At 35.2% G+C, this 15,953-nt stretch overlaps 2 protein-coding genes across 2 annotated transcripts; both read right to left on the bottom strand.

Annotated features, from left to right (window-relative positions):
- Positions 1-204: 204 nt before the first annotated feature.
- Positions 205-1,727, bottom strand: LOC107775005 (uncharacterized). Its single transcript, XM_075218667.1, has 3 exons — positions 1,122-1,727; positions 342-464; positions 205-261 (listed from the first exon to the last, which is right to left on the bottom strand). Exons 1-3 carry the CDS (start codon positions 1,725-1,727, stop codon positions 205-207), a joined length of 786 nt encoding a protein of 261 aa, XP_075074768.1.
- A 5,388-nt stretch (positions 1,728-7,115) lies between these two features.
- On the bottom strand, positions 7,116-13,624 carry LOC107775004 (light-inducible protein CPRF2). The gene is made up of 6 exons (XM_016594665.2): positions 13,097-13,624; positions 12,864-12,963; positions 10,353-10,563; positions 8,758-8,833; positions 8,556-8,681; positions 7,116-7,705 (listed from the first exon to the last, which is right to left on the bottom strand). Exons 1-6 carry the CDS (start codon positions 13,535-13,537, stop codon positions 7,307-7,309), a joined length of 1,353 nt encoding a protein of 450 aa, XP_016450151.1. The 5' UTR covers positions 13,538-13,624; the 3' UTR covers positions 7,116-7,306.
- Positions 13,625-15,953: the final 2,329 nt, after the last annotated feature.

The raw sequence follows: 15,953 nt of genomic DNA on the forward strand, positions 1-15,953 counted from the left end.
TACACCTTACTTGCTTCCAATATTCTCAGTTGATAAATGTGTTTCATCATTTACATCTCTGCTCAATCTATCTGCACTGGAACTGTGCTCTTCAACTTGTTCTTGAACATGTTGATCGCCTTCATAAGCCGATGGATCTTTGTAACAGTCGTTCCTCCTGTCATATTCTCGATGCTTACTCAAATCAAAATTGTCATCGTCCATTCAATTTGATTTGTTGACAATCATAAACAACTGTTCAAACTTCTCATCGAAATATTCCTAGAAAAAAAATTACTAACAATGATTAATCTGAAATAAAATCAGCACAAATAAAAAGACTTCTCTATAAATTAGTTTACCTTCACTTTTACAAAAACCGCATCCACAATAACAGTTCGCTCCTCCTTTTTAAACTTATCAAAAACTTCATTCACGATCGTGCTTCTTTCTTTTTCTGCATGCCTTTGAACCTCCGTCGTTAACTTAATAAATACACAACAAAAATTCAGATATAGAAGAAAACTTCAACTCAAAAAGCATGTTGTACTTTTACAAAAACAAACCCAAAAAACTTCAGATCAAAACTTATAGAGCATATTATATCAAGTAATTCATCGTCATCAAAGTCAGATGTAGACGAGATAGAACGACTCTTGGTACGAGATGCTTCGCCAATAAAAGTAGTTCAATTCGGTTCTTTTGGTTGATTCTGACTACGTGGTGATTCACCAATGTCATGAGTTTGATTCACTTCTTTTGATCGACTCTTTGTAGATGGTGATTTACCAATGACAGGAGTTCGATTCAATTCTTTTGATCACCCCAAAGTACGTGGTGATTTACCAGTTGAAGGAACTGCATTAACTACATTTGAACGAATCCGGCTGCATGGTAATTTCCCAATTAAAGGCATTGAATTCAATTCCTCTTATGTAGGAATTATATCCAATACCCTAAAGTCGCGATATCTCTGTTTAATACAAAAAAGTATATTATGAGGAGAAAAAAACTAACACATCAGCATATTAACACAAATACAAATAAAAAAAAAAGTAACTTACTTCATGAGTTTTGAACCTATAATAAAGTTCGGGATATTTAGGCTCTCCCACGCATACATAACGTAACATCCTGGGGACCTGAGGCATATCAAGGTACTTATTCTCTGCTACATACTTCTTTCGAACATCTGGGAAGCGCTCATAGAACCAAACACATAACGGATATGGAAATCTAGTAAGTTTATACTCAGTTGCATGATGTTTGTTCTGCTTGTCCAATGCATGTTTCAGTGAATAAATGAGTTTCTCATAAGCCACATTACCCCAAGGATATTCAGCACAAAGCTTCTCGTCTTCAACGATAGATGCATACTCTTCAATCACACATGACTCGGTATTTTTCCCAAACAGAATAGACTCTACAATAAGAATTTTCATAAGCTTAACTACATCATCATCACTCTCGCATATGTGTGCATGATTCACAACATTCTTTCGAATATCCTTCAAACTCACACCCTTGGACTTACCAAAATAGCACTTCAGAATAGTGCTCTCTTGATTAAATGGTTTTTCAATATTATGTGCTGTGATCCGCAAACCACACATAATGTGAAAGTCTTCAAGGGTGAAGGAAACATCATGCCCAAAAATCTTGAAACTAATGGAGTCTCGATCATTCGTGAATATTCGAGAAAGACACAGACAATGAACCAACTTCATGCTGCATTTGAAATTCTCCATAGCAATAATGTATCTAAATGCACCATTATTAAGCTTATCCCTTTGTGCAGGAGTCAAGAAATTTGCAATTAAACTCTTCAAATCATGGTTCCCCTTCCAGTAACCCTTAGAGTTAAACCATTCTGTAAACTCAAAATATTTTTGTCCTAGTACAGTAGGTGGAGGCCCAGGGACATAAGGACCTGGTGCTACTACAGGTAGGCTAGGTTTTTAGGTGCTTTGCCTTATTTAACTACTTTAGGATCTTTAGGTGCTTTAGGAGCCATCTGTCCAAAAAAGTAAAAGATACAAATAATAACATCAGGACATTATCAAAAAGATCATTTAAAAGTTCAACACCTAAGAAGGCTTAAGTTCGACAAATATAAAACAAAAACTTCAGCTCTAGAGCTGAAGTTCGACAGGTATAAAACAAAAACTTCAGCTCTAGAGCTGAAGTTCGACAGTTATAAAAAAAACTCCAGCTCTAGAGTTGAAGTTCGACAGGTATAAAACAAAAACTTCAGCTCTAGAGCTGAAGTTCACCAGTAACAAACACAAAAACTTCATCTCCTAAAGCTGGACTTCACCAGTTACAAACACAAAAAACTTCAACTCCTAAAGATGGAATTCACCAGTTACAAACACAAAAACTTAATTCTGGTTCTCCATATAAGCACAAAACATTCAGTAAAAAACAAAACACAAATTCAAAATAAAAAATAATGCCAAAACATGAAAAAAAAAAAACTTCAGCTCCTATCTAAGGTATCATTATCATCTGTTTAACTCTGAAAATTTTTAAAAATTTGAACGTCTAATCACAGAAGAATTTATAGAATTTTCATTAACAACATAAACACTCGTTCAAAAAACCTAAAAATACAAACGTAAAAGTAAAACTAATGAACTTATCAAACTAAACCCTATCATAAATATATGACTATCAAACCCAAAACCAGAAATTAAATCGTAAAATAAAACCCAGAAAGTTAATGCAATGTACCTGTGATTAAATCGTAATGTGGGAATAACGACGACTAGCAGTTGAAAATTCGAAACAACGACGAAAACCCTTTGATTTCAGAGAAGAGCAAATCAAAAAAACGCGAATAACGGGAGAGAGAGAGACAGAGACAGTAGAGGACTAGCGTATACTTGGAGAGAAAGTAGTCTTTTAATAAAGAAGGGCAAAATAGTCTTTTCAAATGGATTTTAACAAAAAAACGAGTACGGGTACAAACAGAAAGACAAAGCGGCTACAAGTTAAAAAGGGGCGCCCAAATAGGGCGCCCCATGCAATTTCATGGCTCAACTTGCCAAACGTCCAAGCCCGCATAAACTGGGCTAGGCCGGATTGGGCCAGCCCGTATTGACAGCTATACTTCACGTAAAGCAATAAGTTATGCTATAGATCCACTACTTTTGATGGTTTTGATTGCTTTAATAAGGACGGCATAACTATGTTCACAAATCACAATCTTTATTAGTACCTCGCATGTCCCCACACACAACATATTTAAATGTTATTTTTTTGGTTGACTGGTTGGTTGTTCTTTGACGATCTAAAGCAGCTTAGGCTACCACAGAATATTACCTAAACTTGTAGGTTGCAGTTGTTAGGGATATAGTAGATATGCCCTAAATCCAATCTCATATTTGATGATTTGAACATATTTTTGTGAACGTTATTTGATATAAAAATATATGGCATTCTTTATCATAGTTATTATTAATTGTTTGATTAAATTTTGAGATTTTTCATCGTGATAGAGATCATGATAATGAGAGAAAAGTCTCTTATAATTTAATCTAAGTTTGTTCTTGATCGTAGGATTATTAATTTGGACATTAATAATTCGATTAGATCAATATTTATGTGATCGTCTTTATTGGATAAAGATTAGTTGATCTCATTAACTAAATCACATGGATAGATGATGCATATAGAAATATGATCATTGAACTGACTCATTGGATAATTCCTAATGGTTAGAATTACCATTAACTGTCAATAGGATATTTTCTTGAAGAATGTTATGTAAGAGTTTCCTTTGACCTGAGATCGTCATAGTAATTGACAAGTTATTTATTGTGCTTTGATACTAGACACCTATGGCCCTAGGGCGATAGTTGAAAGGATATTGGGTACGATTAAATACTTGTAGAATTAGTGATTGATCAAGATGAAATCTGTCAACTCTTGGTAATGAGTTTAAGCTCCATGTTGTCATGAATTATAAACGACTAAACTAAGACCTTGGCCAGGGAAATTGAATGAAACAAGAAATGAGTTTCTTAAGTCATTTAATGGTCGATTATATTTGACATGAACACATAGTTGGTCGCCTATTAGGATTTGACAGTTGAACCATATCTTAGGGTGATCCAGAGCTATAAGGACAGAAGGAATTACTACATTATTCTTCTATTGGTTCTTGAGAGTAAATTGTATACTTCATGCTATCCGGTCGTTAAGGAGTGTTGCTAGATGTCACCCTTGATTAGTATACTAATGTGATTAATTTACTACCGGTTTAGTATTGAACCTATGGGGTCGCACACTAACGAGTGTTCTGATCTTTGCTAAAGGATTAATTAATTTATTATTTGATAATTAAATTAAAGAATTTAATTAGTCAAATAAACTTAGTTATTAGTCCTAATGAAATATTATTATATTCTTTGCTAGCACAGAAGATATAATTAATAAAGTGAACAAATTAAAATTTTCTATTTGAAATAGAAAATTAAATTATATCTCTTAGTTGAAATATATATGATATATTTGATACTTATAATTAATATTTATTTATATATGCAAATATATAAAATATTAATTAAAAAGCTCATAAGTTAAAACCAACTTTGAGTTGGATTAACCAGAAAGTCCATAAAGGACGTGAGGCTCTCAAAATCCCATGAGTAATGGGATTAGTAGTTTACGTATAAGGTCCAAAAGGACTTGTTGGCTACTTTGTCCTATTGTGAATAGGATTTGTATTTTACAATATAAAATTGTAAGAAGTCCAATTTTGAGAAGGGATCCTCACGTCAGTCACGGTCTTCATGGTTTTTCTTAACCTAAATTAATAATTTGGTGCTCGAGTGTATATATATACGCACATCAGCAAATAACGTAAGGAAGTGAAAAACTTCAGAGGAGCCACAACGAGAGATATTTTGACAAAGTAAATTACTTTCTTTGTCGTGTAGTTGGCTGAAAGTTTTGAGAAAAATTTCAGCACTATATATTTCATTCAATTTGTTCGCGGGTTTTATCGATCAAAAGAGTTGATAGCAAGGATCGGTCTCGGTGTAGATACGCATAGAGCCTTCGCACTATCGAAGTATTTTGAAACGAGACTCTCTTCACCAGGTATATTTTAGATTCGATCTTTGACATGTAAATAAATTTTAAACACGAAAAGATCTTCCTAGGATTGTTATTGTCTTCCGCTGCGTGTTACGAACACCTATATGCAACCCTTCAGCAGCTAGGGGTGAGCATCAGTCGGTTCGGTTCGGTTATGAATATTATCGGTTTAGCATATTGGTTATCGGTTTACAAATATGATAAACTGATAACCAAACCGATAAGACATTAGTTATCGGTTATCGGTTAATCGGTTATCGATCATTATCGGTTCGGTTATTGGTTTACCCGATAAAATAACTCAATTTAGAGTTAAGCAAAAAAGAGAAGACAATTCACTCGAGTTAAGCAAAAAAGAGAAGAATTAACATATAGTATACTACCCAATTCTGCGTTCTAGCCACAACTAATATTTGAAGAATGTTTCATTTTGAAAAATTCATGACATGTGCAATCTCAAAAATTGATACTACAACTCCACAAGCATTCCATCTCCATTTCACTGGAAATATTAGTTAATAGGAACATAAATTACAATTTTTTGGGTTCCTACCAAACTATAATCAAGAGATCAATCATTTTCAAGAGTCCAATGGTAGCAAGAGCAATAAGAGTACTACTAATTCAAAAGTTGTCCAAACACAACTGAATTAGTGTTAATTCTTCAACAATCCAAATACATTAATAACAATACAAAGTAGTAGCAATTTCACCTTAAAATTAAAAAGTACAAACATAGTACTAAACATGAGCACAAAATAAAGAATCGAAAACAATCAAAAATCCTATATTTTTATTATCGAACTTTACTGTAAAACTCAAAAGAAAGGAACGAAATTTGTTCTTAACAAAGAAGAAATTTTGGAATACAAATTTACGCTAAGATTCTAAGAATGTGGTTGTACATTGAAATTTGAAGAACTATTCAAAAATTGAATTAGAGTCTAAAGAGTGAACATTGAAACTTCAATCTTGAATGTGGCTGGGAAAATTAGGAGAAAAAGAGAGAATGAAGCCCTAGAAATTGGGTAAAATCCTAATTTTATTAAATCTTATTGGGTTATCGGTTAACCCGTTAAGAAATTGGGCAAGCCGTGGCCCGAACCGATAACCCAATAGTGAAAAAATATAAATCCGTTACCGAACCATTAACCCGATTACCCGATATCGATACCCCAATAAGCTTTTATCGATTCGGGCTATCGGTTATACCAGATATATGCCCAGCCCTTGTTGCAGCATCTCTAAATGAGCTCAGAACTGAAGAGCCCAAAATATTTCTTGGGCATTCTATAACTATCCATATCCCCATACTGGAGGACTTTAATTAGGTATCTAATCGTTAAGAATCGTAAAACAATTTTTTCTAATGCGTACTGCTATTTTGCACCAATATTGTTTATCTGTAATTCTTTATATTGTCGTAGTGAGATTTTAATGGTACTATAAAATATATCAATCAAGGGATAAAATAAATGACAAATCGAACTAATAGTTGACCAAAGCTATATTTGTATAGAAATTCTTAATATGATCACTAGCATGCAATATGAAGTGTCATACCTTAATATCAACACACAAGACATAGGAATGTCCAATTATGTTTATGTATCTTTTGAACCCGGCTTCTAGCTGCATGAACGAGTTTTAGGATTCGACAGTTCCAAGCAGTGCAATTCAGCTTGGAAAACACCATAACTAGAGTAACTCATTGTTTCATTCAGGAGATAACGAAAGCATAATTCCACGACCATTTTTTTAAATTATAGTGACCGTCTTTTACATTATAGAATAAGAAAAGGAGGATATTTGCATTTGCCTGTTTTTATTCATGATCGTGTATGCATCTTCATTTTGTATTGACTTCAAATTCTCTACTCATAACTTGTTCTTAGCGTCTCATATCCAGATCTCTTGACATCTAGTTGAATGTGAGTTTTAAAGTTATTTCAGTGTGATTTTTCGTTTCCTTTTTTAATGCGTTTAATGAAGTTAATTTAGGATTCCACTAACATACCAGGAAAAGCGACAGATTGAGGAAAGACGATTGCTTGGAAAAGTCGGAAAGAGATGCCAATGCATTAGTATCATCAAAGAAGGCATTGTCATACAAAGAATGGGCAATTTTTCTGCCACGGTTGGAATTGGATGCGCTAATAGAACAGTATGATTTTATCAACATGCTGTGCAAAATCTTCGGTGCAGCTGGTGCCTTTAACCGTGTTTATTGCTCTCCACGGCCTTGAGTTCCACAGGAACTGATTTCACCACGGATGCGCTTCTGCAGATGTTCCAAGCTAGCAACCCGCTGCATTGAAGCTGTTCTACCCATCTTGTTCCCCCCAACTGCTGCTGTTGCAGGATTCTGCTGTACATTTTCTATTGGAGGAACATCCACCATACCATTTTGGATTCTAGGATCATTGGTTGGCATATGATTATTTGGCGGCTGTTGGTAGTAGTGATGTTTTGGATCATCTTGCACAGGTACAGCAGCGTCTGCCGATGTGTCTGAAGGACTACCAGAGTAGGATGGCATTACCATTGAGGAAATCTCTGACATAGCTTGGAATAACGGATTTAACCCAGTAACTCTTTTAACAGTTTCTTCAGCCATCTTCACCTGCACAACAAACAGCACATGAAGGAACTTTATACTTGCTTCTAGCAGCAAACGATTTTCAACAATATGAGGCAAGGGTGGAAAAAAGGAAACAACAATATTATTCAACTCCTTCCCAGTTAAGATCTACAAAATCATCAATCTACTATATAATGCTCTTTATTAAGAAGGAAAAGAGGATAAAAGAAGTTTTTGACATCATGCTAATCCTGTTCTTTTGGATCTGAAACCTTGTCTAAATCAGCAGCAAAGGTATCCTCAAGTAGGTGGATAGAAGCACAAGATAAGCTTGTCGCAGGGCAGTCCCACCAAAAAATATGTATGTTTGTCTTTGTTGACGAAGCTTGACAGGCATTAGAAGCATGAAATGAAAAATAAAAAAGAGATAGCAAAAGCAACATGAAGTTGCCAGCTTGTTGTTTCCAATCTGGATGAGCAATGGAAGTTAGACCAAGGAAAAACTCTCCCTTTTTTTTTTTTGATAACCTTGGTGTCCACGCCAGCTTGCGTGTAAATTCGACTAATTCCAGGGGGTACCTGCTACTTCCCATCAGCACAAGCACCGGATAACTTTGTTCGCCAAAGCTTGAACAGATGGAAAAAAACACCTAGTGTTTTAGCCTCCATTGGGATTTAAACGTGAGACTCCATGAGTCCCAACCCACTTCATTGACCAATAAGCCACACCCTTGGGTGCAAACTCTTTTTTCTTTCTTTTGGTTACAGGAATAAGTCATTTCACTAAGCTCAATGAAGACAACCGATGCACAAAGCAGGTGTCTTCTCGCACTTTCTTCCAAACAATTACTGAATCTACAGTCTTAACCACAACTCTTAAGAGTAGCCTTACCTTCGCTCTTAATGTCTCAACATCTGCTTTCAAGACTCGATTATCAACCGCTGCTTCATTGTATTTCTGGCTTATGTCAGTCAGACGTTTCAGTAGAGAGGAGTTTTCTACTCTGAGTTGAGAAACCTACCAAAAATAAGGTTTCATAAGACAGCAGTCTTGCACCAATATTAACTTACACAGGATTTAAATAAAAACATACCTGTGTCTCTAGTTCTGTCAGATGGGCCTGCTTTCTTCTCCTTGAACGTCTGGCTGATTCTCTATTTGAAAGCATTCTGATAAACACAGGGGTGAGATTATTAGGATTTTGACCAGGTAACCTTCACTATCAGACATAACAATAATAAGCTTTACATTCTGAATGCCGACCGATTACATTACCACTGGGATATGATAAGTAGGAAAGAGTTTCTAAACAGAAAAAGTTGGAGCATCTTATGCCGGTGACTCATTGCACCTCCAACCATATTATTCTCCAATGATTGAATTCATTCTGCATGTAATGGACAAGCAGCCTTTACATAATGACACCTTCCATTTGAAGTGCAATCTCTTTCCTTCTGAGGCAAAGAGAGATCTGATTCAATAAAGGCAACCGCAATTGGTAGCTTGACATTACCCAATGTGAGTCAGGAAATAGCATTCCTCTTTGCCAGCCCAAGAATTGCCAAATTGTCTTCAGAAGCTTTTAGACTTTTCGGCTAGGCCTTAACGCATCTTGTATGGCCCTTTTACTAAAAGCCTCGTACTTGAATTCCACACTTATACTTACATGAGGGTGCATGGCAATCTTTAGCGGAGAGGAGGGATTTGATATGCAACAATGAAGGATTCAATTATAACACACCAGGCGCGAACCCAGAGTTTTGTGCAAGCGAATTCAGCCAAAGACTAAGATGAACTTCTTCAGCAGTCAACAAAAAAGGACTTTATTGAACATAACAACTGAGTTTTTCCCATTGCTCTATTTGGTTCATATGCAACATATAAACAAGTCATTTTGGTCTCATGTTTTTTATATTTTAAAGAGCTGGGCAAAATGCATGTTTTTTTTCATTTTGAGCGTTGGTCATACCTGCTTGCCTTTAAGAGGGAGTGAGAGGGGAGAAAGAATGAAAAAACAGGGATTCTTTTAATTGGCCGAGTTGCTTGGTTCTTCAAAAAATGAAAAAGTGTGTATCTGTATATACACACACACACGTGTGTGTGTGTATCTACGTACATAATATACAACAACAACAACAAACCCAGTTTGATCCCAACATGTGGGGTTTGGGGAGGGTAGTTTGTACGCAGACCTTACCCCTACCTAATGCAGGTAGAGATATCTACATACATACTATGCTCAACAAAAAACATACATAATACATACACATGTAGTAGTATATTCTTTTGGAAAAGAAGATTCGATTGAATCCCTTTAGTCACACACAGCTATGCCTCAGCAGCACTAGAACAAAACCTCTAACCTTCACAAAGTATCAATAGCCACGCAAATGTTTTGAACGACATGTATGAATCAAAATTGGGAATGTATATCAAGGGTATTTTCTTTTCACACAAAACACTGGCTGCCATCATTTATATCAGATGTAAGAACAAAGTTGAAACCAACAGCATCCAGTTCATCAGAAACACAGAAACTCATAAAACAACCAGTATGATATGTTTATCCCCAACTAGTATGAGGTGTTTATCCCCAAGATAATAATAGTTCTTTTGACCAATCTATATTTCTCAGATTTGAGAGCAATTCAAGTAGAGCTACTTGTACAAAAACTGTAACTATATTACCTCCTTACACGTTTTGCATCAGCTGGATCCATGCCTTGAGTTGTTTCTGCTTCTCCTTCAGCTTCATCATCATCAGATTGCTCTCTAGATGAACCACTGGTTGTTGACCTCACCTGCACCACAGGTTTCTTTTGCACCGGGGGCAAGGAGGGAATTCCAACTGGCCCACCAGCATCCTTATCTTGAATTTTTGCCATTTCCTGACTAGATCCTGCAGAAAAAAAGGAACTAACGACTCAATACATGAAAGTAATTTCCATGATACATAGCACAGTAACCTGAACCAAGTCTTTGCCTGTCATTAAATAGATGTCTACATCCATTTATCCTTCTGTTGCATATTACACGCTTCTTTGCTGATGCAGATATTACATTGTCAAGTAAATAACTGAACAATACAATTATATCAGATTAAGCAAATGGAGAAACATTACATGGAAAATTACTAGAATGATGATTGCAGATGAAGACGAACTAATCAAAAGCCAACAATTTGCAGTTGATTTGTCTCATTGGCACTGGTGGACTAAGTTCCTACTGCACAAGGAGATCCTATGTGAGGCATGATTGGAGCTTGGAAGACAAATTAATTCACCAAATGCGCCATAAGTGCACAAGGCTCTCATTAGAGGTAAGACTGGACCCATTCAGTTACTTTTTGTGACTTCATTAATGAGAAAGGTTAAAGGTTGAGATCAAAAGAGTAAAATTGGCTCCTTCCTATGTTACATAGTGGATTAAATAACTAGGGCAATAAGTTGACTCATTGATTACTCATGAATGGGATTGGTGTAACAAGTAAACAACAATTAGCTACTTCAATGTTGTGCAATGTTGCGCATCGCTCCGTATTGGGTAAAACACCTCGCGTCGCACCCCCTTCTTTTAAAAATGCATGTACATAGTACCATGGCATCTACTTGAAATAGAAAATTAATATTTCAAAACCCTGAAAAGCTTCTTTATATAGAGTGTTGTAAAAGCCTAAAAGATGGAGGTCAAGGTAATGTTTTAACTATCATGAGGTAAGGTACTAGCTCCAAAGCCAGGATTGTAAGCCTCATGAATTTTGCATTATTTGTACTTCTAAAAACTAAAGTTAGCTAAGTAAATGAAAAATGAAAATTACAGTAAATACATTAAAATAGTATAAATTTGAAAGAGCAGATTGATCCAGATATATAGACAGCATAACATGGTAATATACAATAAGTTCTAGATTACAGGATAAAACATATAATGCAAGTAATATCCCTATTAAATACTTAAAAAGAAAATGTTCTGGGGAGTATGGGTGAACAGTCTAAGGTGTAAGTGTGCATGGTCCAAATATCTCAAGGGTGTTAGTTCCGTATACTTTTGGCTCCCCTGATCAACCTGAGGCCTCTTGATCCCGCTTCACACTTAATTGAGACCCAAATTAACCTTTTAAAACATTATTTTCTTAAGGTATTAATTAAGCTGTTCGTGAGCATAATCTGCGTTCAATTTTTTATTTTTAAATACGCTAAAGTCAACGAAATATATGCTAAAGTCTAAATGGTAACATATGCAACGAATTCAAGCTTGATACTAGCTTTGTATCCAAGAGCTAGATTTCATTGTATAGAGATTGTGAACCAACTTTGATTACTAACATCCACTTTTGGATTAGATTCATATTAATACCAAGCGCGAACTTTATCTCTAAGGGTTGTTAATTGAGCCCAAATAGCAAGATGTTCAACTTGGCTCGATTTATTTGCACTTGGCAGCCATACCTACGACTACGGGTACAATGTTTTGAATATCCATCAAAGAACATTTAATTGCGGATTGGAAGACATTTGTCATAGCAGATGAGGAATGATGGATGAACTATGTTAAATTCATATAAAATCTCAGAGAACATGCATCGGGCAGAGGTACAAATTTCTTTACTTAAAATAACTTCTAATGATTTTTCTTATTTGTTGAAACTTTTATAAATTTGTTAAGTATATAATAGACAATTATTTTAGAGATGTAGGGAGTCGCAAGATAAGGTACAAGTACAACCATAACCTAGTGCAACCCAGGGTCCGCCTGCTTTGGTTTAAATGTTTAAATTCCTTTAATGTTTGTTCCTTTTCATGTAAAAAGAATGTTAACTTTACAGAAAGTCAGAAAGTAATGGCAAAGTGACACAGGCATTGGAATCAATGGAAATACAGTCAAATTTTGCCTCATCCAAGAATCAATCAGGTTTATTGAAATGTTCGCATAACCCATACAACTGCCATCAATCATCAGCATCACAAACCAATATCTAAAAAAAGAAGGAAGCACAGATCTTCATAAATTTCCGAGTAAAAACCACGACAAAACCTCATAGAAAAGATCTTGGTATAACTTTTCGATAGCAACATAAATCTACAGCCAGCACAGAGTAACACAAAAACCAAAATCAAAGTACATCATACATAATCAGTGGCAAGAAAGATGACATCAGCATGTTACATGCAGATCACATTATACGTAAATAATACTTGCCTAAAGTGGAGACGTGCGATCCTGATTGAGCTGCACTAGCAGTCTCTGATCCTTTGTCATGAGCTGTAGAACCTGAATCCTGAGGGTTTAAACTCTTGCCCTATGAATATAAATTGCAGTTATAAATTCATTAGTGAATCAATTACTCTACGATTTAGCGGAAATAAAAATCAGATTATTTGAAAGGCGAAATTTTTCAAAGCTAATTCGTAAAAAAGAAAAAAGAAAATTACGCGAGTCAAAGCAACGGCGGCGCAAGCCAAATGGAGTTGGCTTTTGAGGAATGCTTGATACTCTTCAGAATCAACGGCAATATTCGGTGGAGGTGTGAGGCCAAACGACGACGCCGGCTTCGAGTTCAACGCCGTACTGGGATTTAAATTAGGAGTAGAAAGATTCTCATCCTTGATCTCCACGACATCGTTTTGGTGCGAAGATGAAGATGAAGACGCCGTCATTGTAGGTGGCTGAGGGTGAGATGAAGTGGAGGTACCGGCGGCGGTGGCTTCTTGGAGGAAGCGCTGAAAAGCCCACTCGGAAGAGCTGCGATTCATCATCTTTGAGTAGGAGGCGGCGGTGGCAGTGGTTGGTGAATCAACGCCTAAGTCCGCCGTCGGCGGCGTCGACCAGAAGTGGTCGCCAATGTCATCGTCCACTGAAAACACCCTATCCATATTTCTCTCTCTTTTTCTTTGTCTCTCTCTCTCTCCGGAAAAAACAGCTGAGACTTTTTTTTATTATGGGAAGAAAATTAAGGAGAAAGAAGAGACAGGATTGAGTTTTGATTATATACATCTGTCTGTATGGATTATTATGGTGGGAAAATATGATTCGCATGAGATTCCTTATTTACCCTTTCTTTTCCTTTTTACATCTTCTTCTACCTTTCCTAGGTGATTATTTTCTTATTACATGGAGTTACTTACCATTTTTATTAGGTTATTAATATTAAATAAATATATTTATAATTAATTTAAAATAAATTGATTATATAAATATTTTCTATATCATTAGTCTATTTTTTTTTAGAGAGAATCATGAATGATACGATGAGGTGATTGGAATCTGTTGGAATAAGTATTTCAATAAATTTGAAATAATGTATTTGATATTAATGTATTTATAAAAGACTCTTATTTTTCAAAGTGAATGAATGTGAATTCATTCTTGATTTACTACATACGTTTTGGTTTTAGCAAATATATTTTTGATCTTCCAAATTCATGAATATATTCATGAACTTATTAAATGATAAACTTATCTTTCAAGAGTCTTTAGCCTATAAATAGGGCTGATTTTCTTTGGAAAATACAAGCAATTCACAAACTACTTTTTCTTTAAAATATTATAAGAGACATTGATCAAATGGTGAAACCATAGATTCAAGAATAGAAGAGCAACATTCTTGAATGCTACTTGTTGTGTGGCTTAGTTGAATCCCGGAGATAGAGTTGTTATTTATTCTTCCGTTTGCTCGTGGAAGAGACTCCAACTATCTTCAAGAAATATTTTCTCTACGTGCCTCTAAGCCAAACAAGTTTATTTTATAATATTGTTGTAATTCTTGTTATAACAATTTGAAGATAGTTGTCTCTATGGCTACTACAGCAATTTCGAATGGTGTTCCATCTTTGCCAGATCCAAATTTTGAAATATTTGATGGCAAAGACTTTCCTAGATGGCGTGGAAAGATGAAATTCTTTCTACGGCGTTTGAAGTTAACATATGTTCTTGAACAACCTTGTCCCAATGCTCCTAATTCTGAGGTAGCAACTAATGAGGCTACTTCGATTAGAGAACAAATTCTTAAGTGGCAAGATGATGATTATTTATGCAAGAATTATATTCTTGGAGCAATGACCAACAAATATTATGATCAATATTCTGCCAAGTGCAAATCTGCCAAAGAACTTTGGGATACTCTTCAAGCTATTTATTTGGCAGAAGAGGCGGGCTCAAAGAAGTTTCTTGTTTCAAATTATATGGAATTCAAGATGATTGATGACAAGTAAATCACTGATTAAGTGCAAGAATTCCAGTTTATAGCTAATAAAATTGCTATTTTTGGAATTAATCTTGATGAAAACTTTCATATCGGTGCTATTATTTCAAAACTTCCTCTGTCATGGAAAGAGTACAGAAGTAAACTTTTACATAAAAAGGAAGATTTGACTCTTGAACAATTGTTGCAACATTTGCAAATTGAACAAGAGACTAGAAATCATGACACTAATATTTTCAAGGAACCTGTCATGAAAGCTCATGTGGTTGAAGAGAAAACAACCAAAAGGGAACCAGATAACAAGAAATTTACAAAGATAAAGAAAAGTAAAAATTTTAAGCGTACTAGTGCTAATTCTAAGTCAAATGAGTGTTATCATTGTCATAAAATTGGTCACTATGCTCGTGATTGTAAAATTCTTAAAGCTGAAAAGAAGAAAGGAAAAGTCAACAATAATAGAAATAATGAACTTGTAGCGAAGGTCACAGAAGCATTTGCAGCAGAAAATCAAGTTGAATGGTGAATAGACACCGGTGCAACTCGTCACATATCAGGTGATAGAAATATATTTAAGTCCTATGAATTAGTGGGGGGTGATAAAGTCATGTATATGGGAACTCGTCCTCTGCTAAGTTGTAGGAAAAGGAACTGTTGAGTTGAAGTTTACTTCCGGAAAGATGGTCACATTGAAAGACGTATTGCATGTTCCTAACATTCGGAAGAACTTGGTGTCACGTACACTACTTTCGAAGCATGGTTTTAAAATAATTTTTGAGTCAGATAAATTTATTTTATCTAATAATGATATGTTTGTGGGAAAAGGCTATGCCACAAATGGCATGTTCAAACTCAATATTGATAATGAAAATATTCCTGCTTATATTGTGGAGTCTCTGGATTTATGGCATGAACGTCTAGGTCATGTGAATTTTAGATCCATTCAACTTATGGTAAATTATGGATTAATTAAAAATTATGGAAAAAATCGTATTGCTAAGTGTCTTACTTGTAGTAAGTGCAGGATAACGAAAAAGCCTTTTAAGTCAGTTTAAAGAAAATCCACACTTTTGGAATTAATCCACACTAAT

Source organism: Nicotiana tabacum, chromosome 7, assembly GCF_000715075.1.
Source record: "Nicotiana tabacum cultivar K326 chromosome 7, ASM71507v2, whole genome shotgun sequence".
Lineage (NCBI taxonomy): Eukaryota > Viridiplantae > Streptophyta > Magnoliopsida > Solanales > Solanaceae > Nicotiana > Nicotiana tabacum.

Bases quoted from the DNA above. Each gene is read 5' to 3' on its own strand.
- LOC107775005 (XM_075218667.1), bottom strand. From the start codon at position 1,727: ATGGAGAATTTCAAATGCAGCATGAAGTTGGTTCATTGTCTGTGTCTT. The intron at 465-1,121 runs GTCCCCAGGATG...GTATTTATTAAG, and splicing joins AGTACCTTGATATGCCTCAG to TTAACGACGGAGGTTCAAAG. The intron at 262-341 runs GTAAACTAATTT...TTTTTTTTCTAG, and splicing joins CGGTTTTTGTAAAAGTGAAG to GAATATTTCGATGAGAAGTT.
- LOC107775004 (XM_016594665.2), bottom strand. From the start codon at position 13,537: ATGGATAGGGTGTTTTCAGTGGACGATGACATTGGCGACCACTTCTGG. The intron at 12,964-13,096 runs GTAATTTTCTTT...TTATATTCATAG, and splicing joins CCGCCGTTGCTTTGACTCGC to GGCAAGAGTTTAAACCCTCA. The intron at 8,834-10,352 runs GTAATATAGTTA...TGTGTTTATCAG, and splicing joins GATGCAAAACGTGTAAGGAG to AATGCTTTCAAATAGAGAAT.